This window comes from Panthera onca, chromosome D3 (genome assembly GCF_046562875.1).
Source record: "Panthera onca isolate mPanOnc1 chromosome D3, mPanOnc1 haplotype 2, whole genome shotgun sequence".
Classification (NCBI taxonomy): domain Eukaryota; kingdom Metazoa; phylum Chordata; class Mammalia; order Carnivora; family Felidae; genus Panthera; species Panthera onca.
In genome coordinates, this window is record NC_138350.1 from 25998893 (window position 1) to 26023226 (window position 24334).

The following is a 24334-nucleotide window of genomic DNA, read 5'->3' on the forward strand; positions in this document are numbered from 1 at the left end:
TGGTGGACAGCTCTGCTTTGACCATGGTGCCCTTGAGCCGGCTCAGCCCTGCTGGGCCTCACTTCCAGTCGTCTAAGTAGTGTTCCTATTAGCAAACCACCTTCTCCCCTCAGCCTCCTCATCCAGCCGCCTCTCTTATTATTTAAATAAGACTGGACTTTAATTCAGTTGGTCATTAAAATACATGTGAGTTCCTAATGGACAAGTATCACAGAAAAACATAGAAGAAAACCGCCAATACAAGGAAACCCCAACCACATTCCTAAATTCTCACTGGATTCTGTTGCCTGTTCAAGGCTCCCCATCATTTTTTTAATAATTTTTTTTTAACTTGGGGCACCTGGGTGGCTCAGTTGGTTACACATCTGACATCGGCTCGGGTCATGATCTCCCAGTTTGTGGGTTCGAGGCCCTCATCAGGCTCTTTGCTGTTAGCTCAGATTCCCTCTCTTCCCCCCCCCCCCGCCCCCTCCCTGGCTCATGCTCACTTGCTCTCTCTCAAAATAAATAAGCTTTAAAAGAGCTGCTTTACTCCAACAGAGACTTTCTGCTTGATGTTTGAAGGAAAATTGACTAACTTCAGCACTCCATGATTACGTGACATTTAAGGCTGGGTCCAGGTGCCACCCCAGATAGTCTCCAGGGACCATGTGAGGCACCACAGCACCTGGCATTATTCCTCTGGAAAACTGCAGCGTGGTTACTCTAGGGAGGCCCTTGTACCACTAGGCTAGGTCATAAAATCTCTTTGTGCTGATGCATGTGTTGGAGGAGTTGGTGGAGACGGAGGGAAGGGCGTCTTGCCCAACCCTTCCAGGAGGGGTAGAGAGGTCACCAAGGGGGTAGCAGTGGGCGTTTGCTGGTCAGTGGTTGAAGCAGGGTCTTGACTTCCCTTTGGAGTGGTTTGCGCCCCACCAACCTCGCTCTCCCTATCTGCTGGGGTAATTACCGGTTCTCCCTCCGCTGCTGGCACCCTTCCCTTCCTTCCTTGTCTTTCCCACCCGTCTGTTCCCCTTCCTCTCTGAGAGCAAGCCAAGGGTACAGGCATTGGGGAGCGGGAGTTGTAGGGATGTTCTGAGGGGAGGAGAAGGTGTTTCTGCCTATCAGTCTGGGAGCTGGAGTCTTGGCTTAGATTCCAGTTTTCCCCTGATTTGCCAGGGGATCTTGGGCAAGTTGCATGAGCAATCTGGGTCTCCATTTGGTTTTCATCGGTTTGAAGTAGCTTCTAATCCTAGTTATGAGCCATCAGACAACTGTGAATAATACCGATACTACTGGCAACAGTCACTACCGCCACCACTGTCACCATCGTCACCACCACCACATCATTGCCACCATCATCATCACCTCCTTCTCATTATCACCACCATCACCACCACCTCTGCCGCCACCATTACCACCATCGCCACCAGCAGCATCACCCCCCCACCACATCCTCACCATCATACATCATCACCACCATCAGCATCACCACCACCACATCATCACCATCATCACCACCATCAGCATCATCACCATTATCACCATCATCACCATCATCACCACCATCAGCATTATCATCATCTCCATCATTATCACCACCATCAGCATCACCACCAGTACCAACATCACCTCCACCACCACATCATCACCACCATCACCACCATCACCATCAACATCATCACCGTCAACATCATCACCACCATCACCATCACCATCATCGCCTCCACCATCAGCACCATCACCATCACCATCATGATCATTATGACCATTTATTGAAGACATACCAGGTGCAGGGCACTCTACAAAGCACCTTCTGTACATTTTCTCATTTAGTCCTCCCAACAACCCATGAGATAGGTACTAGTAGAAGGCTTGTTTTACCGATAAAAGAACTGAGGCTCACAAGGGGTAACTGACTTGCCCAAGGTCACACAGACAATAAATATGATAGCCACAATTGAACTTCTGGGGCCTCAAAGCCTGTATGCCTCCCCAAAGAGAAAGCATTTGCTTGGGCTATCAATGGTTGGAATGTCAGTTTGTACCTGGGACTTTCACAGACACAGCGGGGGTAGTCGTCTCAGGGCAAGAGAAATTAAATTCTCTGGAATAAGATATAGGGAGATGCCATCACCAGGCTAGAGGAGCTCTCCTGGCCTTGTGTGGGGAACAGATGCCCCTGAGCAGAGAGGGACAGATACACAGCCCTGCCTCAGAAGAAAGCTCAGAGCTGGGGAGAGGAAGATAGCAGGAAGAGTAGAGGTGGGGCGGGGGGGTGAATGAAGCCGAGCAAGGAGATGGGAAATGCCATGGTTAAGTATTCAACTTAATACTGGTTCAAGTATTAGACAGACCCAGGTTCAAATCCTGCTGTCCCACATCTCAGCCGTAAGACCCTGGGCATGTCCCTTTCCTTCCCCCAGGGAGCCACCCGAACCTGTGCCTGGCCCACAGCAGGTGGACGATGCACGGTGACTGTTAGGGTCATTACCCTGGGCTTTCAAGGACAGCTTGAAGTCACCAGGTCTGCGTATGAATCCCCGGCCACCCTTTCCAACTGTGTCCTTGAGCTGAGTCGCCCACACCTCTCTGAGCCTCAGGGTCCTCCCTTATAAAACAGGAGGTCATAGCACCCACCCTCCTCTGCTGCTGTGCAGCCCAGCAGACCCCTGGGCCACAAATGGACTCTCCTCCAGTCAACAAAGATGAGCCCACTCTGGCCCTCTAGTCTTGTGGCTGGGGCGTCACGTAGCGTATGAGTTATGTGATGCGTGTGAATTGCCTGGCCCATGAGAGTATGTGGACAGCAGTGGCTGTCATTATTAGACACTCCTCCAGCTCAGTCACCCAAACTGACTTCCTGGGTCAGTCTGGGGGAGTCTGTTACCCTCTCTGGGCCTCTACTTTCCCATCTGTAAAGTGGGAGGAGACAGAACAAAGCCTAATGTTTGGGCATGTGGGCCCCTGGGCACCTTCCGGCACAGAGGGAGAGAATGTAGAAAGGAGGTGGGATTTTTCACTCAGAGGAAACAGAGACATGCCATCGCAGGCAGCGAGGTGTTCCAAAGTGTGCACCCACAAAATTCTCACGTAAGACCGTGCACACGGGTGTTCCCGGCACAGCTGCCGGGGGCAGAGGGCTAGCGCTGGTGAAATGCAAAGGGAATAATACCACGCCACAGGTGGAGGCGACGGGGTGGCAGGTCCGGCCGGGCTCGGTTCACTCTCCCTCGGCATCGCGGGGTCTCCGCACAGCAGTGGGTTTCCACCTGTACTGCATTTCATTGCCCGTACAGTGTCGGTCCCGTTGCAGCCTATTTGGTCACCCGCACGTTGCCGCCACCCACTGCTGGGGGCAGCCTTCAACCCATGGCCGGCGAGAATTGGTTGTGTAAAAACCACGCCTCCCTCAGCCCCCGGGAAGGGTAACTCTGGGGTGCCGGTTGCCATCTCCCGGAGTCACACTGGGGCCAGCCGGCTTCATAACACACTCTTAACTGGCTGCGTTCTCTTCTCATCCCACTTCTTCCTCCACGGGGCCGGCTCCAAAGTATACTACTTGCACCCAAACCCTTGTTTCAGGATCTGCCCCTGGGAAACTCACACCGAGTTAAATGGAATAGGGATACACAGTTACACGGATCAACCCTAAAAACGTTATGGTTAGTGCCCAAAGTAGGAAACAAAATGCAACATACAAAATAATGTCATTTACATAAGCGAAAAATACACACATGCTGAGGGATACCAATTTTGCAAAAATACCTCCAAACAAAAAGACGCATTAATTACAACGGTCCGGGATCAGAAGGCATGAACTAATGGGCAGGGTAGTTGCTGGAAACATAGTGTCTGTGTGTGATTTAGAAAAAGGTACCCACTCTGGGGAGAAGAAGCCCCTTGGGACAGTACAAGACTTGATGGGTGGAGAGAATGAATGAATGACCAAATGAATGAACGAGAGAAACACAGGAGGGGCCTTGCCTGGACCAGTGATGATGACGTCCCATGCAGAATGTGTGTGTTCAAAGTTCTGTTTAAGCACTATTATTTATTCTAAGATTTGGGGCTATTCTACTTCCAGAACCTGTTAGCGCAAAGCCCCGTCCCCGCTCCCCAGATATTAACACCTCCCATTGCATCACGAGGCCAAAAGGAGGCTGATGACCTGCCTGGGGTCTGAACACAGGACCAGGTCCCTGACTTGGGGGGCGGGAGACCCTCCCCAGCCCATTTCTCTCCTTCCTGGCAATCTCCACCACTAACCTTGCCTGTTGCCTGCTAGGTCCTCGCCACCCCCTGATGGCGGGCAGTGTGTGGGCATCCCTGGGACTCTCCCTTGCCTGCATCTCAGCCCTCAGCCTCTGCTCTCCCGTCTGGTTCCAGACCCCCACCTTCTCCTTTGGCGTCCTCACCTACTGCTCCTGGCCTCAGGGTAACGGCTGGAACCAGAGCTGTGGAGCCTTCAGGTCCCTGGATGACATTCCTGACTTTGCCTGGAAGGTGAGACCTGGGCTCACCAATTCACCATCCAATCCACCAGAGCAACAACAAAAAAAGCCAAGTTCTGGTTCCCACCGCCTACCCTACCCCACACTGAGCCTCTGACTGTAGGTGTGGGGTAGAGTCTGGCTATCTGCATTTTAGCAAACATCCAGGATGATTCTGAAAGCAGCCCCATGTCCATTTAGTACCTTAGCACAAATTAGGAAAAGGTTCCCCTTCTTTGGGACACTATACTGCCATCTGCTGGAAAACAACTGTAATCAATATGCAAATGTATGATGATCCCACTGCGTCTCCAGGAGTTGTGCAGTGTACAACCTGCGCACACCTACGTGGCTACCCTCCAAGTGCTAAATTTAAAAACCGCAGCTAAGGTGTTGAAAGTCTCAGTTATGATGCATGTTACCAAATGGGTCAGGACTCCCAGTCCGGCACCTCTAAGGAACTTTTAATTACACTGGTGCCTCTCCTGGTGATCCTGTCATATAGCAGGTACTCAGTAAAGTGGGGCAAGGTGGTTGTAAGTCTGGATTTTAATTCTGGCTCTACCACTTAATTCGCTATGTGCCCCGAGGCAAATGACTCCACCTCCTTGGACCTCGGTTTGTTTATATGTAAAATGGGGGGTGATAATAGCACAGACCTCTTGGGGTTTTGAGGATTCAGTAGCTGCCCAATAAGCAGAGACACCTGCACCTGCCCCTACCTGTCCCAGTCAACACTCTCCTTGCTCTTTCTTCCTGACAGGTCTCAGCTGCAATTCTCCTTGGAGGATGGCTCTTGTCGGCCTTCAATGCAGTTCTCCTCCTGTCCTGGGCCCTGGCCCCCAAAGGGCTGTGTCTCAGAAGGGGCAGTGGCCCAATGCCAGGGGTGCAGGCAGCTGCAGGTAAATCACTGGCACATCATAAGCATTCCAGACATGTTTGTGGAATGAATGAATCAGTGAATGAATGAACGAACCTGTGAGCAGAGTCTGGCCTCCTGTGTTGATTCTCAGAGATAAATCCTAGGATTATAGACTTCCTGGTCTGTTGGCAAGCCAGAAATGGTGGGGAGGGAACGGCATACTTAACATCACCCTCCCCTGCCTTTAGCTAAACCCAGTCCTAATAGTCTGCCCCGCCCTTTGTTTCTCTCACATCCATCCACTTTGTATCATCTTTACCAGGACCACCATACACAGTTGAGCAGGTTGTGCACTGCACAGTGGTGCCCAGCTGAGGGCTGAGAGATGCAGAAATCTAGCCTATGTGCCACTTGCTACGCTGTGGAATTGCAGGGCTGCAGCTCCCCAGAAGGGTTGCTTTTCTCTAATTCATACATAGGCTTTGGATGGTCTAGCCCAGGCCTTCACTGCAACCCTCATTCAATTAATTCTCCACCATCTCTCACCTGGATTAGAGAGATAACCACCTCACATGTCTGTCTGCTGCCACCTTTGACCCCTAGAATCTGTCTGCTATGCTGGCCAAACAGGTCCTATTAAGACTGAAATCAGATTGGGCCCCTCAGACTGGCTTGTCTACCCTCCAGTGACTTCCTGTTACACTCAGAGTAAAATCCACACTCCTCGTCATGGCCGGAGAGGCTCCGCCTGATTAAACCCTCATTCCCTTGCCAATCTCACCTCTTGCCCCTTCTGCCAGGCTCAACATGATCCAACCACATGGCTTGCTTTCTGTTGCTCAGATACACCATGCTTGTTCCCTCTGTCTGGAATTCTCGTTTCTCAGATCTTACAGGTCTTGCTCCCCTACTCTGCTCAAATATCACGGCCTCAGTGAGGTCTTCTGTGACCCTAGGTACGGGAGCTCCCCTCTCCTGAGATTCTCCTACCTCATTCTTTGTTCTCTATGCTTCACAGCACTTACCGTATCTGCCTGCTTGATTATTGTTCATCTCCGTCCATTAGAACGTCAGCTACTTGAGGGCGAGGACATGTCTGCTTTGACATCGCCAGCACCTGGGACAGTGCTTTGCACACAATAGACATCCACTAAATATTTGTTGAATCAATGGACGGAGCTATAGTCCTTGTCCTAGGCTTGCACAGGGTCTAGTGCGTGTGGGGCACACCAAGTGGTTACAACTCAAGGGGTATTTGACATAATAGGGATGAGCGCAAGACACAAGGAAAAACTCCAGGAGGGTGGGGGGGGGGGTGTGTGTACAGAAGTCTTCCCAGAAGAGGAATCAGTTGAGCTGAGTCTGGAAGTACGAATGGGAGTTGGTCACATATAGAAGGGGATTCCAGGTAATGGGAACATCAGAGGCAAAAGCATGGAGACAAGCAAGGCACGTTCACAGAACTGTAAGTAGACCAATGTGGCTGAAGAACAGCAAAGGAAGCTGGAGTCATGTGATTCTCCTGCTTTGGAAGGGCCTTGAAAGTGAGGAGGTGTCCAGCTCGTTTCCTTAGTATCATTAGTGCCCACTATAGCACCTGCAACAGTTTCGATGCATGAATGCATGCATGGATAGGTGGGTTGGTGAATTAACAAATGAGTGAGTGGGTAGGTGAAATTATGGGTGTATCCATGCATATATCAGTGGATGGATGGATGGATGGATGGATAGATGGATGATTGGGTGGGTGGATGGATGGATGGATGGATAAATGGATGGATGGTTGGGTAGATGAATGGATGGATGGTTGGGTGGATAGAGGGACAGATGATTAGGTGGGTGGATGGATGGGTGGGGTGCAGGTGGCTAAGTGGGCAGATGGGTAGATGGATGGATGAGCGAATGGATAGAGGGATGGAGAGATGAGTGGACGGGTGAGTAGTAGATGGACAGTTGGGTGGAAGGCTAGTTGAGTAATGGGTGGATAAAAGGAAAGGTGATGAATCAATATATAAGTGAATAGACTGATGGATGAGTGGGTGGATCAGTGAGTCAAGGGATGGAGATTGGCCCAGAACCCCTTGACTGATACCCTGGTGTTCTTTCCTGCCATTTTAGCCACTGCCACCATTGCGGGCCTGCTGGTTTTCCCCATCAGCCTGGACTCCCCATTTGCCAAGGAAGCCTGTGGAACCTCCTCCGTGTACTGCAGTGGCCAGTGCCAGCTGGGCTGGGGCTATGTGACTGCCATCTTCAGCGCAGTCCTGGCTAGCTTTCTGCCTATGATTGGGTGGCCCCGCATGACTCAGGTCCAGGGGAGGACCATCCTCTTCTCCAGTGACACTGAGAAAAGCATCTTCATGCCAGAAATGAACAAATAAAAATTTCCCAAGAGGAGAAAAAGAAAAGAGGACCCAGGACAATTCTGAGTCCAAGCTGTCCCTCAAATACCACATCTTTCAGGGGCACCTGGCTGGCTCAGTCGGTGGAGCATGCGACTCTCGATCTGGGGGTTGTGAGTTTGAGCCCTACGTTGTGTGTAGAGATTACTTAAAATTAAAAAAAAAAACAAAAACCCAACTTTAAAAAATGCTACATCTTTCAATAGACAGGCCTATTCTCCTTCTCTACCCTCCATCTTTATAACTCCTTTTTTCTTGGAGAATTTGAGAATTATTTCTTTTCTAATCAAATATTTAGTAAGTGCCCATATGTATAAGAGTTTGTGCAAAAGTGTGTCCAGTGTTGGGGTGGGGATGAGGGGACGTGTCTCATCCCTCCCTGCAGACAGTCCCGCTGATAGGGAGACTTTGCTCTTACTCGGGGCACATGAAGTCCTTCAGATCCTACTCCAACCTCTCTCTTGTCAAACACCCAACACCCCCGGGCCTCTCCCTCCACCATACTGAATTCTGGGCCCGTGGAAGGCCATTCACTCTTCCATCCTTTGCACACGCTCTGTCAGGGATGCTGGAGTCGGCCTGTTGCTTCTGCCTACCATGACCCACTGCCCTTCTTTGGGAGTGGCACCCTAATCTTTCCTTGAGAGTTGACCCCCAGCAGCTCTCTGACTAGCCCATGTTTTTTGTTTGTTTTGAAATTTATTTTTATTTATTTTGGGAGAGTGTGTAAGCAGGGGAGGGGCAGAGAGAGAGAGGGAGAGAGAGAATCCCAAACAGGCTCCACACTCAGCACAGAGCCCAACTCAGGGCCCCATCCCACGACCGTGAGATCATGACCTGAGCCCATATCAAGACCCAGATGCTCAATCGACTGAGCCATCCAGGCACCCAGCTCATGTTTTAAGGCGGATAAATGAGCCCTTCTAGCCAATAAAGCCTGGCTGGAGAAACTGGTTCACAGATGGGCATGGAACCCGTGCCAGCCTGGAGGAGAGTGGAACCATGACATGGACAAAGGTGGAGCTCTAAGGACTTCATCTGAACACCTAGATCCAGCCATGCCTGCTCCCCTACCTGCAGGAGACATGGCCACTGGAAGCTCCAGGCTGGCATCTTCCTAGCTTGGCTGCCACAGAAGGGAAGCATGAACTTCTCTCTTCTCAGGGAAGGAATCTGATTGGCCAGAAAAGGGTCATGTACCCCCTGGGGGGAGAGGCACATCAGCAGTCTCACTAGAAGGCCATGGTTGTAATCTAAGAGATACAGCTCCCCAGAGGATGGGACAAGGTGCTTGTACTGGGACAGGGGAGGGATGCTAGGCGGCCAAAAACATTCACCGCCCAACTCCCTTTTTTTCCTAAATTTTCTTTTTTTTTAGTGTTTATTTATTTTTGAGAGACAGAGAGAGACAGAGCATGAGCAGGGGAGGGCAGAGAGAGAGAGAGGGAGACCCAGAATATGAAGCAGGCTCCAGGCTCTGAGCTGTCAGCCCAGAGCCCGACGCGGGGCTCGAACTCACAGACCGCGAGATCATGACCTGAGCCGAAGTCGGATGCTCAACTGACTGAGCCACCCAGGCGCCCCGCCCAACTCCCTTTTGAAGGGTATCTTTATTATCCCCAGTTCACAGAAGTGAAAACTAAGGCTCAGAGAGGTACAGTCACATGTCTAAGTCTGCACAGATGTCTGGGATTTGAACCTAGGTCCGTCAGACTCTATGGTGGAGGCAAAAGAACACCTGGATTTGCTCCCTTTGCCCAACCCAGCACATCTTTTTCCTTTTTTAATGTTTATTTACTTTTGAGAGACAGAGCACAAGCAGGGAAGGGCCAGAGAGAGAAAGGGAGACACAGAATCCGAAACGGGCTCCAGGCTCTGAGCTGTCAGCACAGAGCCCGACATGGGGCTCGAACTCACGACCCGAGAGATCATGACCTGAGCCGAAGTCGGACACAACCGACTGAGCCCCCCAGAGGCCACATTTTGATATCAGCAGAAACACTTCCATGCAAGTGGCTCTTGCGTGGGAAGATGCCTTCAGACCCAAGCAGCATCCCAGTGCAAAAAGCAGCAAGAAGATGCCATCAACTAGAATCTCAAACTCAGTCCCCACCCCTGTCACCCACATCCCCTCTGTAACAACCTCACAATGGCCCCAAGTTCCTTAACGTTCCCTTTGAACTGTTTCAGCAAGGCCAAAGGGAGCAATTCTCCAGCCCCTCACGCAGAACCATTTACAGAGATTCCGTCTTTACTCGAGGCAGAGGGATCTTATTTTCTCTTGATCACAGCAAGGGACAGCCGCTATTTCAAGGAGCCCTGCATCTACAAAGGCTTGAAATCACTGTGCCCACAAGTCTGAATAAAGAAAGCCAGGAAGATACTGGAGAATTCCAGCACAATACCCTGGTGTAATGGAAAATCCCCAGGGAACTAACTGCATGGTCCCGTGGGTCATTTGAATTCCGCTAGGCAGTTTGATTCAGCAACAGGTCGGCAAGCTGGCACTTCCAAAAGATCAAATTGTGCTCCTCTGGAGTCTATACCTGTCCTGGGCTCACGCTCTCAATGTGCCAGGCAGGGGACTTAAAAGCCAGAAAAGAGAGACCCTGTGAACCTTTTCCTGATGCAGCAAAATCAGATGCTAACTGCAGAGTCAGCTCCTGTTTTGTTCCTGCTGAGAACTGATGGCCCCACCACACCTAAGTGCTGTGTTCCTCTGTCACAGCCCGAGGGTGCTGGGAGCTCACCCTGTCCCGTGCTGTCTTCCAGGAGCCATATTCTCTTAGGCTTCAAAGATTCACCTGAGAACCTGAGCTAGGTAGATGCTGGGAACCCAGGGCCGCTGAGGTCTCAACCAGGAAATCATCCTCAGACACGCTGAGGAACAGAGGGCCCCAGTGAAAGAATGGGGCTGGGGCTGAATCCGCAATAATGGGAGACTATTGTCCCCAGTTCGCAGAAATGGAAACTAAAGCTCAGAGAGGTCCAGTCACTTGCCCAAGGCCACACAGCCAGGAAATGGCACAGCAGGGATCTGAAATCCTCACTTCCCCAAACACACGACAGAGATGTGGGACATGATTATAGTCGGCACAATGAGAGAGTCGTTCCCACTTCTATCGTTCTCTATGTCCCTTCGAGAAGAGAGGCCCCTCAAGTGAGTTGGTTTAAAAAGAACCAGTAAAGGGGCACCTGGGTGGCTCAGTCGGTTAAACGCCCAACTTCAGCTCAGATCATGATCTCACAGTTCGTGAGTTCGAGCCCCATGTCAGGCTCTGTGCTGACAGCTCGGAGCAGGGAACCTGCTTCGGATTCTGCGTCTCCCCCTCTCTCCGCTCCTCCCCTGCTCATGCTCTGTCTCTGTCTTTTAATAACAAATAAATGTTTTTAAAAATTAAAAAAAAACCCAGAGAACCAGTAAAGGTACAAGTGTGCAGGTGGGGCACAGACATGGTCAGAATCATGAAGGTGGGCTGCAGGTGACCTGAGTTGGAAATGCTATTAGGAAACGTGGGAGAAGATTCATTGGTCGATGGGTCTGATGTCTCTCAGACTTCAGAGCATCTTCTGGGAAGGAAGGTAATCGGAAGGGCTTCTTCCCACTGTCTTGACTGCACCCCCTCCTCTCCGGGACTCCAGGGACCTGGGGCCTGGGAGGGGCATGGGGAGGGCAAGAAGGAAGGAGAAACCAGATGCAGGAATGCCTGCCAGGCACTCCAAAATGGGATGGTTAGGACCTCCCAAACCCTGTGCATGAGAAGTGCCCACGGCCTCTCCCACAAGCCGAAGGGAGAAAGCTCTAGGTAAACAGCAAATGCAGCACGGCTTTAAAAGAACGTAACAGCCAGAAGGGCCTTCACGCTGCGGGTTTGTCAGGCTTATTCTGAGGAACGGCATCATCCGGGTAGAAACTGGACGAGACACCATCCAAATGTTCTTGGCTACAAGGAAAGGAGGCAGAGGGAGGAGAGGGGGGAAAGAGAAGAGAAGGAAGGGAGGATGGCGGGAGGAGGAGGAAAAGGATGACCGGAGTCCAGCCACCCCATGTTCCATAAACACAGAAACCAAGGCCACTTCCCCATCCCGCCACGGAGTCGTTAAAATATGCCTGGTGATCCACGACTCCTCTTTCCCCATCCATGCAACGCTCAAACGCACATACTTAGGAAGGCCTCTGCAACGACAAAAAAATATTCTCGTGAGATTTCTTTTCCCGTAACATACATCGTCAGTGACCGTAAGTCGACGGTGCCCGTAACCAGACATTCGTGCGCACAGAACTGGGGCGCTGTGCTGCCTGACTCCGGTGCGGCCAGGCAGTAGCTGTGAGCCCTGGTGGGGCCCTCCGGGAGGACAGCCACATGTACCAAACTATGGCTGGAATTGGAGAAATGATACTGGGGAAGCTCTGCAGCACTGTCGGGACATCGGAACCGGTCTTTGCCCTCAAAAGCTTCTCCCCCCTGGGGTCGCCTGGGTGGCTCAGTCGGCTGAGTGTCTGACTTCGGCTCAGGTCATGGTCTGGCAGTCCGGGGGTTTGAGCCCCGCATCGGGCTCTGGGCTGACAGCTGGGAGCCTGGAGCCTGCTTCGGATTCTGTGTCTTCCTCTCTCTCTGCCCCACCCCCTCAAAAATAAATAAACATTAAAAAAAAAAAAAAAAAAAAAAAGCTTCCCCCAGGAAGGAGCAGACCTTCCTGCTAAGAAAGTCCCCATCCGAGCTGGCAAAGGACAAATCCCCACCCGCCCATTGCTGTGTGCCTTCAGACTTACCTCTGCTGGCAATCTTCTGAGAATGTGACGACCAGACTCACCCAGGCTGCCAATGCCACCTGCCAACTCTGTCTCTATTTTGCGGGCTTCTTTGGAAATCTAACTTTTTCTACATAAAACCTGGAATTCTCACAGGTGCTCATTAGGTTAAATCGAGTTTTGCTTCTGCAGCCGAAAGCTAGTTGTTTCCCTCTGACCCATGTTTAGAGGCTGCTGGGGGTGGACATCCATGAGAGGTCGCCATTGCCTGATGACTAAGGTTCTGAATGGTAGCCACTAGTTGGGACCGTGGAGGTCACGGGAGAGTAGTTGGGCATCTGTGGACACATTGGGGGTGAGAGCTGAGCAAGCTCAGTGGGTGTCAACTTACAGGTATGACCTCGAGTCAAATGGCTGACCATCTGGGGACCTTTCTTGTGTTGTGCCCTGGATCTGGGGGGATCAGGCAGGCCATTTGCAAAAGTGGCCTCAATTATTTCTGTGACGGTATCCATTCTCCTTTTCCATGTCCCTCTGCAAAGCCACCCACCAAATGGTGGAGTCTATTTTCCCTTCCTTTGAATCTGAGCTCAGCCATGTGACTTACCCTGAGCAACAGAACAGAGCAGAAATGACTTTACGCCAATCGCAAGCCTAGGTCTCAAAAGGCCTTGCATACTTCTGCTTGCTCTCTTGAAAAACTGCCACCATGGCCACATAAACAAGCCTGAGCTGGCCTGCCAGGGGATGAGAGACACATGGCCCGGTTTCCCCTACTCTCCTGGCCAACAGTCAGCCAACTGTCGGAAGCAGAATTGCCTCACTGGCCTCTGGCTGACCACAAACACATGAAGAAGTCCATCTCAGACCAGAAGAACCTCCCAGATGAATACGGCCCATAATGTCAACCCAAAGAATTGCGAGCTAATAAATAAATGGCAGTGTGAGGCCACTAAGTGTTGGGGTGGTTTGTTACGTGGCATTATTCATGGTGACAGCTAACTGATACAAGGGGGTGAGAAGTGCTTCACCTGCCTTGCACCTCCTGGGGCAAGACCAGGCAGCTATCATGAGGCTCTGTCCCCATCTGGGTATGGGCCACTGGGGTGCGGTTGGGAGGACACAGTCTCCTAAAGGAAACCATTCTTCCCTACGCATTAAAAAATTCCCGAAACACAGAAATGAAAAAATAACCCATAGTCACACATTTCTCTGTTTATATATATTTTCTCTCTCTATAGACACAACTCTTCAGTAAACAGTTACAAGATATGTTGGCAACACTGAGAGAAGGAGGAGGGCACTCCACGGACAGAATGACTCCCACGCACTCGATTCCCGGACACAAGGACGCACGATGTACGGAGACCAAAATAAACACTGTAAGCTGAACAAATAGGAGTTGTTCCAAATCACAACCACGGACACTTCTCTGGAACACCACGAGAGAAGGCGGAGAAGAGATTGTGTGCTATACTTTGGGACTAGTCTGTCGAGAAAAATAAATCAGAATCGGAAGGTCTGGGACCCGGGTCTTGCTAAAATAATGTCCTCTGTAACGAAGAGCTGAGTGGCTAGGAAAACTTTGATCTGGATGTGTTTTCCTCATCTTGGGAAGGTGGGGGACCAGAGCCAGGAGGTGCAATTTTCACGGAGCACATTCTTCAGAGGCAAGGGACACTTAGGTCTCGTCTGTCCTGCTCAGGAGGCCCCATGTGGGGGGCTGGGGGGTTGGGATGCAGTTGAAGGCACTGGGGCCCAAGGGCGAGCCTTCACAAGCACGCAGGGTAGGGGTTCCTCCCCCTCCTGGTTTGCTCAGGACAGAGGACTAATGTACCCTCTCTGTGAATGCTTCCTTGTGCTTATGAGTCTCCTCCCCTCTCCAAAATCCTACCTTCCATTCTGGGGAGAAGCCTTCCAACCTGACTCTGTTTCTCCCATGTGTGTTCTCAGAAAAGAGCTGGCAGGACTGCTCTATCAAAGGACAGGTAGGCAGGGTGAACCAGCTGACTCGGGGTCTGTTTGTGACTGGCGACCCTTTGCGTGAAGACCCGGAGGGGACCGCTTCCAGACTTAGCCATCCATGTTCCGGGGGCCAGTTCATCAGCATATTTTCCAAGGAAAACACCCATCACAGTCTACTCTGGTGGACCTCTGCCTTCCTGTTCTTCCTTTGTCCTGAGTGATCAAAGGCACCTAGGGAAAAGCCAGCTTCCCCCACCTCCCTTGAAGTGGCGGCCACTCACACACACCTTCCAAACTTCTGGAGCATCAGACCCAAAGTGCAGAAGGAGAGGCGAGATCTTCCCTAGGAGGTGAAGAAAGGGATGTGGACTCCACCCTGTCTGGAGGGCTTTGGGCGGGACCTCGGGCTAACTCACACCTACCACACTTCTCACTGTTCCGCCCTTCTGCCCTTCCCTCCCTCTCCGGGGAGCCTCTCAGGGAGAGGCTTTCTTGAAAAGAAGGAAAGAAGTCTCTCCTGGGGTCAGGTGGAGGAGAAAAAAAATGAGAGACCACAACAAACAGAATCCAAGTCCCGAGAGAGATGTGGACTCCTGTGTGCCTTTTCTAAGTGGGAGAAAGCCTCAGGAGCAGGTGGTTAAACAAAAGGGGGGGAAAGAGATACACTTGCAGCCCCTCCTCTATGCCACTGGTTCTCAAGTGGGGACATGTGGCAAGATCTGCAAACCCTTCGGGTTGTCACAGCTGGGTTGGGGAGGGGGCGCTACTGGCATCTTGCAGGCAGAGGCCAGCGATGCTGCTTACCTTTCAACAATGCACAGGACGACCCCTCTCAGAAGACGGTTCACCCAGCACCACGTCAACAGCGCCAAGGGAGGTGCAGAAACTCTGCTCCAAGCCTGCCTGCCGGCCATGTTCTGGAACATCTCCAGAGGCCCCTTTCAGAGTATAGAGGTAGCCCCACAGACCTCTCCTACACTAGTTCCCCAAGAAAAACTCCTTCCCCAAGTCTCCCCTGACTGAACAGTTTGGAGGGGTTGGGACAGAATAAGAGAGAGGCAACCATTCTGGAGACCACAAACGAAACTGTTCCCTCCATCCACTGACGTACCCCAACTCCCACAAGGGAGAAATCCCAGACTTGGACAATCTTTGGTCAAACAGGAAAACGTAAGGCTGAACTCAAGGGGCAAACCCTCGACCCCACCTGCCTGGCGGCCAAAGTTGGGGCAGTTTCTCTCTGCACAGAAGTCCATGCTCATGAACAGACACCAGGACCTCGCTCCCGGGGCAGCCGGGAGGAAAAGCGGGCTGGACAGGTGGGTGGCGGCACGGCTGACAGGGCCGGGGTGAGGTGGCCCTCACTTGTTCTCAATCAGAGTCTGCACCTTGTACACGAGGTCCCGAGCCAGCTTCAGGACGTGTTTGGTGTTGTGCCGCTCAGCCATTTCTGAAAGAGCAGAAGGCAAAAATCTCATGAGCCTCCTTCTGTGTCCATCCTTAGGTCACTTGCAGCTTCTAGAAGGGAGGAGGGGGGGTTGTCCCTGGGGCATCCTCCTCCTCCTCATCTGGCATCATCTCCAGAGGAGTTCCAGAAGCAGACACTTTGGAGAAGGCCTGCACCTCTGGGCCTTCGTTTCCTCATCTGTAAAATGGGGATTGCAATAGCATCTACTTCACAAGGCTGCCGTGAGATCAAACGACATGATGTTGGCTCACAGTGCTTGAAAAGAGTTACATCTTCCCACTCGCCTTGCCTCGTATAAACATGATGACTGGGAACCTTTTGAGAAAACGATGCTGGGCACATTGCAGGTGTTAAAAGATACAAAAGAAGGAAGCAACAGGAGAGGGGGGAGCAAAAAAAAAAAATTTTTATTAAGTGCCACATAAATACCTAGGAATAAACCTAACCAAAGATGTCAAAGATCTGTATGCTGAAAACTATAGAAAGGAAACTGAAGAAGATAGAAAGAAATGGAAAAACATTCCGTGCTCATGGGTTGGAAGAATAAATATTGTTAAAATGTCAATACTACCCAAAGCAATCTACACATTGAATGCAATCCCAATCAAAATTGCACCAGCATTCTTCTCGAAGCTAGAACAAGCAATCCTAAAATTTGTATGGAACCACGAAAGACCCCAAATAGCCAAAGTAATATTTAAAAAAAAATTTTTTTTTAGTCTTTATTATTCATTTTTGAGAGAGAGAGACAGTATGAGCAGGGGAGGGGCAGAGAGAGAGGGAGACACAGAATCCGAAGCAGGATCCAGGCTCCAAGCTGGTAGCACAGAGCCCAACGCAGGGCTCGAACCCATGAACCGTGACATCATGACCTGAGCCGAAGTCGGACGCTTAACCGACTGAACCACCCAGACACCCCTAAAGTAATATTGAAGAAGAAGACCAAAGCGGGAGGCATCACAATCCCAGACTTTAGCCTCTACTACAAAGCTGTAATCATCAAGACAGTATGGTATTGGCACGAAAACAGACACATAGACCAATGGAATAGAACAGAGACTCCAGAATTGGACCCACAAATGTATGGCCAACTCATCTTTGACAAAGCAGGAAAGAATATCCAATGGAAAAAAGACAGTCTCTTTAACAAATGGTGCTGGGAGAACTGGACAGCAACATGCAGAAGAATGAAACTAGAGAACTGTCTTACACCATTCACAAAAATAAACTCAACATGGATGAAGGACCTGACTGTGAGACAGGAAACCACCAAAACCCTAGAGGAGAAAGCAGGAAAAGACCTCTTTGACCTCAGCCGCAGCAATTTCGTACTTGACACATCTCCAAAGGCAAGGGAATTAAAAGCAAAAATGAACTACTGGGACCTCATCAAGATAAAAAGCTTCTGCACTGTAAAGGAAACAATCAACAAAACTAAAAGGCAACCGATGGAATGGGAAAAGATATTTGCAAGCGACATATCAGATAAAGGGCTAGTATCCAAAATCTATAAAGAACTCACCAAACTCCACACCTGAAAAACAAATAATCCCATGAAGAAAATGGGCAGAAGTCATGAATAGACACTTTTCTAAAGAAGACATCCAGATGGCTAACAGGCACATGAAAAGATGCTCAACGCCACTCCTCATCAGGGAAATACAAATCAAACCACACTGAGATACCACTTCACACCAATCAGAGTGGCTAAAATAAACAAATCAGGAGACTATAGATGCTGGAGAGGATGTGGGGAAATGGGAATCCTCTTGCACTGTTGGTGGGAATGCAAACTGGTGCAGCCGCTCTGGAAAACAGTGTGGAGGTTCCTCAAAAAATTAAAAATAGAATTACGCTATGACCCAGCAATAGCACTGCTAGGAATTTACCCAAGGGATACAGGAGTGCTGATGCATAGGGGCACTTGCACCCCAATGTTTATAGCAGCACTTTCAACAATAGCCAAATTATGGGAAGAGCCTAAATGTCCATCAACTGACGAATGGATTTATATATACAATGGAATACTACTTGGCAATGAGAAAGAATGAAATCTGGCCATTTGTAGCAACATGGATGGAACTGGAGAGGGTTATTCTAAGTGAAATAAGTCATACAGAGAAAGACAGATACCATATGTTTTCACTCATATGCGGATCCTGAGAAACTTAACAGAAGACCAGGGGGAAGGAGAAGGGGGAAAAAAAGTTACAGAGAGAGAGGGAGGCAAACCATAAGAAACTTAAATACTGAGAACAAACTGAGGGTTGATGGGGGGTGTGGGAGAGGGGAGGGTGGGTGATGGGCATTGAAGAGGGCACCTGTTGTGATGAGCACTGGGTGTTTTATGGAAACCAGTTTGACAATAAATTATATATATATATATATATATATACACACACATATTTATAAAAGTGGAAATGCCTAGTGACTTTGACAATACTATACTTATACTATATTAAATATTATATATTGTATGCTAAATGCTAAATAAAAATGTAGCCAATACTAAATACTTAAATAAATAAATAAATAAATAAATAAATAGCGAGCCACATAAAATGATCGGATCTTGAAAGCGGAATAATCCTAAACCTAGACGTTTATCATAAAGAAATCATTTATTGGATTGGGGCGCCTGGGTGGCTCAGTCAGTTGAGCGTCCAACTCTCGGTTTTGGTTCAGATCATGATCTCACAGTTCATGAGTTCAAGCCCTGCATCAGGCTCTGTGCTCACAGTGCGGACCCTGCTTGGGTTTCTCTCTCTCCTCCTCTCTCTACCCCTCCCTGCGTGCGCACACACACACACACACACACACACACACACACACACTCTCTCTCTCTCTCTTTCTCTCTCAAAATAAGCAAATAAAACTTAAAAAAAAAAATCATTTACTGGATGAAAAAAAAAAGGGCCTTAAGACCATGGTTCCCAAACTGGCTACCAAGGTACCCCAGGGTGCCACTTCTATAAGTTGTGAGGGAAACATAATGATATTCCGTATCTGCTCAACACCACATAAACTGGTAGCATCAGGGAGGTCACACATTGCCCTACATGCCTATCAATGACTTCATATCTTTGTAACGCTAGGTTTTCTGCAAGCAGTTAAGCAAGTTTGAGAAAAAGCAAAAACCATGAGAAAATCACTGTGAAACAGGAAATACATGAAGGTGAGGGTGTCTAATCTGGTTTCAATGTTTGAGAAGCTGTGCAATGCCGAACAGGTGCACATATCCCATTAATTGTTGTGCTTATTTAAGAATGACATAAAGAGGCGCCTGGGTGGCTCAGTCGGTTGAGCATCTGACTCTTGGGTTTCTTTCGGCTCAGGTCATGATACCAGTTTCGTGAGTTTGAGCCCTGCGTCTGGCTCTGCACTGACAGCACGGAGCCTGCTTTGGAATCTCCCTCTCTCCCTGCCCCTCTCACACTCGTGGTGTCTCTGTCTCCCTCAAAAATAAATAAATAAACTTACAAAAAAAGAGAATGACATAAAGGTATTATTTTCTTTGGACCAACAGGTATCATTTTTGCAAACAGCTGCTAAGTTGTTGGGATATAAATAGTTATCAAGTGGTTTGGATCTAACTACTTGCTAAATGGAACTTTTGGCCTGGGGTGCTGTGAAAATTTTACAGAGGCAAAAAGGGCACTTTGTTTTCTCAATCACACCCTCAAATTGAAAACAATCTAGCTACCCAGCAATAGGGACGGTTCCTTATGTTGCAGACAGTCGCTATAGGTACACTCTACAGCCTTAAAAAAATGATTAAATGGAAGACACTTGTTAAAGTATTAAACGAGGGGCCCCTGGGTGGCTCAGTCGGTTAAGTGCCCGACTTCTGCTCAGGTCATGATCTTGTGGTTCGTGAATTCGAGCCCCGCGTCGGGCTCTGTGCTGACAGCTTGGAGCCTGGAACCTGCTTCTGATTCTGTCTCCCTCTCTCTCTGGCCCTTCCCCTCTTGAGCTCTCTCTCTCTCTCTCTCTCTCTCTCTCAAAAATAAGTAAACATTAAAAAAATTTAGAAATTTAAAGTATTAAGTGGAAAAAATGGGATACAATTGGATTCTGTGATGGTAACAAATACATGACTGGAAAAGATGAGAGGGGAAAAAAAGGTTTTCTATTGAATCCACTAAATGCCATGTGGTTTCTTGGGTTGGAAAATGTTGCAGCAGAAAAAGGGCATCAGGTGAAATCAAAGTCTGTAGTTTCGTTAATAGTAATGTACCGATGTTAATTTCTTAGTTGTGAGAAAAGTTCTAGGGCCAGGCAACGCAGAGACCCGAGGGGTGGCTGAGTGAAGGAGGGCAGGAATTCTTTGTACTATATCTGCAACTTCTCTGTAAATCTACAGTTATTCCAAAATAAAAAGCTTATTAAAGAAAAATCATGTTTCTGGGGTAAGGTCAAAGGTGGCTTTTTTTTCCTTCCTTCTTTTGCTTTAGGTTTTAAAAAATTAAAAATTTTTTTAATCTTTAAGAAGCCTCCACGTCCAATGTGGAGCTGGGACTCATGACCCTGAGATCAAGAGTCTCATGCTCTACCGACTGAGCCAGCCAGGCGCCCTCCCTCTTTAAAAAATTTTTTTTTGTCTTAAAACATTAAAAAAATATTTTTTAATGTTTGGTTTTGAGAGAGAGAGAGAGAGAGAGATCGACCAAGCGGGGAAAGGGCAGAGAGAGAGAGAGACTCAGAATCTGAAGCAGGCTCCAAGCTGTCAGCACAGAGTCTGATGTGGGGCTCGAACTCACAGACCCCAAGATCATGACCTGAGCTGAAGTCAAATACTTAACTGACTAAGCCACCCAGGCACCCCTTATTCTTAAAAAAATTTTAAATAGTGATAACAGTAGCAATAGCTTCCAGCTATGGGGCCCCTCATATGAGCTGGGTATCATGTGATAGGCTTTATCCATGTTGTCATTTAATTGTCCAAACATCTCTGTGAGGGAGGTGTTAGTAGCATTCTACCTCAAGGAATCTGAAGCCCAGAGACATATAAAGTCAGTGGCCCAAAGTCACACAGCACCCGAGTGGCTGGGATCAGAATCCATTATCTGTCTGATTTCAATGACTGTGCCCTTCTCATGCCACTTCAAATGCCTTCCCATGCCTGCTTTTGTGCATATCAACCCTCCGAAGAAGACGCTCTTATTCCATTTTACAGATGAAGAAGCAGATGGGAAACGGCTTATCTGTGGGCATAGCTGGCTGGTGGGAGAGCCAGGGTTTGCCCCTGAGCGTTATTTCAACTTCATGCTCCTTCTGCTAGATTCTTGAGAAAAATGCATTCTCAGTGTTACAAGATGTCAACCCTCCATTTGGAAATAGACATAAGAAGTGGGCGGAACCCCCCTATATCCCCTCCGAGGCCCCACGAAGGGGCCTGTCAGAAGCCCGCACCCCTCAGATGACACCGTAGTCATGTGGGTACCGTTAAAGAATTTGATGATGTCTGTGAAATCCATATTGTTCTCCAAGATGATGTCACGGTAGACCTCCACCAGAGCCAGCGCGATGAAAAGGACGTAGTGGGCGGACGAGACGTGCTTGGCTGCCCAGATGGTCTCCCAGACAGAGAAGACGTCATCATAGACAAGTTCTGCGTGAGACACCAGTACGCACATGCGTGGGGAGAGGGTCAGCCACAGAGCTCACGGTGCTGCCCTCCCTCTGGGAAAATCCCAGGCCAGCTGTGTCCTTCCTTCACTTCTGTCCTAGCACCGCAGAGAGCAGGCAGAACTCAGGTCAGGAGGTAGGAGACCCAGACTCTGTCATTTGACCGTCGGAAGCCTCCGTTTTCCCCATCTGTAGAGGAGGTTGTGCAGACTAGGGGGGATGTAAGTTTCCAGCTTCTGGAAGGGGAGGAACCCGGCATAATCAGGTCTGATTTACACCGACCTGTCCCTGCCCTTTGACTAGCATCCCCTTTTTCTCCCTGCACCTTGTATCTCCTTAGCACCCAGGAGGGTATTCTCTTGCCCCTGTACAAATGCGGAGCTGGCTGTTGTCTCTGGGGCTAGTCAAGAAACTGGAGAGAGCAATGGTTGAGAGCAAGGCTTCCTATGTCCACTAAACTCAGTCTGAATCCAGCCCCACCAGTTGCTGGCAAGGTGACCTTGGGCTACCCCAAGGCTCTACCAAGAGCCTCTCTCTCTCCTCCTCTGTACGTGGGGGGAGGCTTGCAAAGATAATACATACAAATGGCTCAGCACACACTGCCCGGCGCGTTAAAAACGCCTCCCCGCAGGGTAGATACTCTTATGAGCATCACTCTGACTCTGCACAATAGCAGTGTGCTGTGCTCCACGTCATTTCCAAGTCACATGTGCACCATGCTGCGTGAGCTTCGGGGCACCTTGTCTCTGAAAGGCGGCAGAATAGAATGGAAGGGAACTAACTGGGCTTGGGGGCTAGACAGAGGCGGCCTAAGATCCTGGCTCTGCCGGTCCTACCTCTGAATTCGATTTTCAGCCTTGGCTTCCCCATCTGTAAAATGGGGACTGTCATGTGGCGGGGTCCCCTCCCTAAGGAAGGACAAAAAAACCTCAAGGTAATCTGGCTAATGTGTGTACATGACAACATCCCTCACGACCTTGTGACATGAGGTCCCTTAATCGGACCGCATGTTTGTGTGTTCCCACGTATGGGAGACACAGAGGTGAAACATATATAAAAAAAACTACGCCACGTGGCGTTCGAGGCTCGGTTCTTTGGGTATGAACCCAACTGAGCGGTGCCGGCGGGAATAAAGCTGCTTCCTGGAAAGAAAAGCCTGGGTGTCATGACTCTCTGTGCGAGAATCCTGCTCCAGTAACAACACCTACTGTGCGGTGTCACTGCGAAAGAAGGCAGGTGAGCCAACAGTCACAGCGCGATAAGTGGGTGTTACTCTCTTCCTCTGGCTCTGCTGCAACACCCCTGCCCTCGCCTCCTCGGTACCTGTTCCCTGAGGGTCTGCTGCCGAGACTCTGGGAACAAGACCCCAGTTTGAAGTCCGTACCTCGCTTGAAATCCAGCAGGAACCAGCGGTAGCAGAAGTAGAAGTGAGTGTAGTCCCCGTTCTGATGCATCAACTCAAAGAGCTCGGAGTCCAGAATCTGCCAGTGGGAGAAAAGGTTGGCATCAGCCTCCCGGCAAGAGGCTGGGCCAGAGGGGACAGAATGAGGGCACAACCTCATACCGGACCCCACTACAGCCCCTACAACCAGGTGGAGCTAAAAAACGGGCAGAAGATTTGAAGTGAAAATCAACCCAGCTCAAGTCAACCCCAGTGACTTCTCTAAAGACCTGCAAGTAAAGATCCACAAAGCACATGACAGATGCTCAGTGGGATGAGTCAGGAAAATGCGAATCTAAACCGTAATGAGACAGCACTGCACACGCGCTAGGATGGCAAGAACCAAAATGATGGACAACCAAGTGTCAGTGAGGAAGGAGAGAAGCTGGGACTCCGGCACGTGGCCGGTGGGAACGTAACACGGCGCAGGTGTCACCTCACTCCTGAGTGTATCACCAAGAGAAATGAAAACATCTGTCCACATAAAAACCTGTAAGCGAATCTTCCCAGCAGCACAATCCACGAGAGCCAAAAAGTGGAAACCACCCAAATGTCCACGAATGAACGACGGGATGAACAAAATGGAATGAACTGGCTTGTGCTGCATTACACGAAGTGTGGCTCTGAAGTTGATTTGGGGTCCATCAGGCTGAGCTGGAATAAGTTATACTGTTGAACGGGACTGGGTCAAACCTGGATCAGCGACCTCATGTTGGCAAAGTGCGTGTCCATGGCGCCCCCATGGGGAAAGTTCTGGTTCATCCTCTTCATGAGCTCCGTGAAGCAGCTGAAGGCCAGGGCCTCTGGGGAAAGAGCACAGCAGAAACGGCCAATGCTGCCACTGCCCAAGGAACCCCAAGCTCCCAAGGTGATCCCAAGGTCGAAGGCTCCAAGCTGGCTCTTGAAACCCACAGCTGAAGGAGAAACACAGAGACGATGGAGTGTTGGCGTACTGCACTTCAGGGGATGTTCTGCAATCTAAATACATACTTCCCTCCGTGGAGGGGTTGAAATGCCTTTCTTTTAGGAAATAGTGGTGATACCAGTTGCCAACTGGTACCATCTGCGATCTCTTTCCTTCAACTCTGCATCCTATTCCTTCTTCTAGAACTTTATGAAGGGAATAATCAAGTATGTATTTTTTATCTGTAGTGTCTTCCACTCAGTATATATACTTAAAAATGTTTTTTTTAATGTTTATTTATTTTTAACAGAGAGAGAGAGCATGAGCAGAGGAGGGGCAGACAGGGAGGGAGAAACAGAATCGGAAGCAGGCTCCAGGCTCTGAGCTGTCAGCACAGAGCCCGACGCGGGGCTCGAACTCACAGACCGCGAGATCACGA

The 24334-nt window shown here is 49.6% G+C and overlaps 2 protein-coding genes across 12 annotated transcripts in view; one reads left to right on the forward strand and one right to left on the reverse strand.

The window, feature by feature from the left end:
* The first annotated feature begins 3018 nt into the window (after positions 1 to 3018).
* LHFPL7 (LHFPL tetraspan subfamily member 7) lies at positions 3019 to 7853 on the forward strand. Its single transcript, XM_060612894.3, has 3 exons — positions 3019 to 4485; positions 5236 to 5374; positions 7453 to 7853. The coding sequence occupies exons 1-3, from the start codon at positions 4285 to 4287 to the stop codon at positions 7713 to 7715; spliced, it is 603 nt and encodes a 200-aa protein (XP_060468877.1). The 5' UTR covers positions 3019 to 4284; the 3' UTR covers positions 7716 to 7853.
* A 5839-nt stretch (positions 7854 to 13692) lies between these two features.
* Positions 13693 to 24334, reverse strand: part of SGSM1 (small G protein signaling modulator 1) — a 496957-nt gene continuing 486315 nt past the window's right edge. For all 11 annotated transcript variants that reach the window (XM_081790748.1, XM_081790750.1, XM_081790751.1 and 8 more), the window contains 4 exons: positions 23685 to 23794; positions 22935 to 23031; positions 21366 to 21533; positions 13693 to 15904 (listed from right to left, as the gene is read on the reverse strand). In XM_081790748.1, coding sequence (XP_081646874.1) covers positions 15816 to 15904; positions 21366 to 21533; positions 22935 to 23031; positions 23685 to 23794 — 464 coding nt within the window. In that variant the 3' untranslated portion in view covers positions 13693 to 15815. The remainder of the gene's footprint in view (positions 15905 to 21365; positions 21534 to 22934; positions 23032 to 23684; positions 23795 to 24334) is intronic.

Bases quoted from the DNA above. Each gene is read 5' to 3' on its own strand.
- LHFPL7 (XM_060612894.3), top strand. From the start codon at position 4,285: ATGGCGGGCAGTGTGTGGGCATCCCTGGGACTCTCCCTTGCCTGCATC. The intron at 4,486-5,235 runs GTGAGACCTGGG...TCTTCCTGACAG, and splicing joins TTCCTGACTTTGCCTGGAAG to GTCTCAGCTGCAATTCTCCT. The intron at 5,375-7,452 runs GTAAATCACTGG...CTGCCATTTTAG, and splicing joins AGGGGTGCAGGCAGCTGCAG to CCACTGCCACCATTGCGGGC.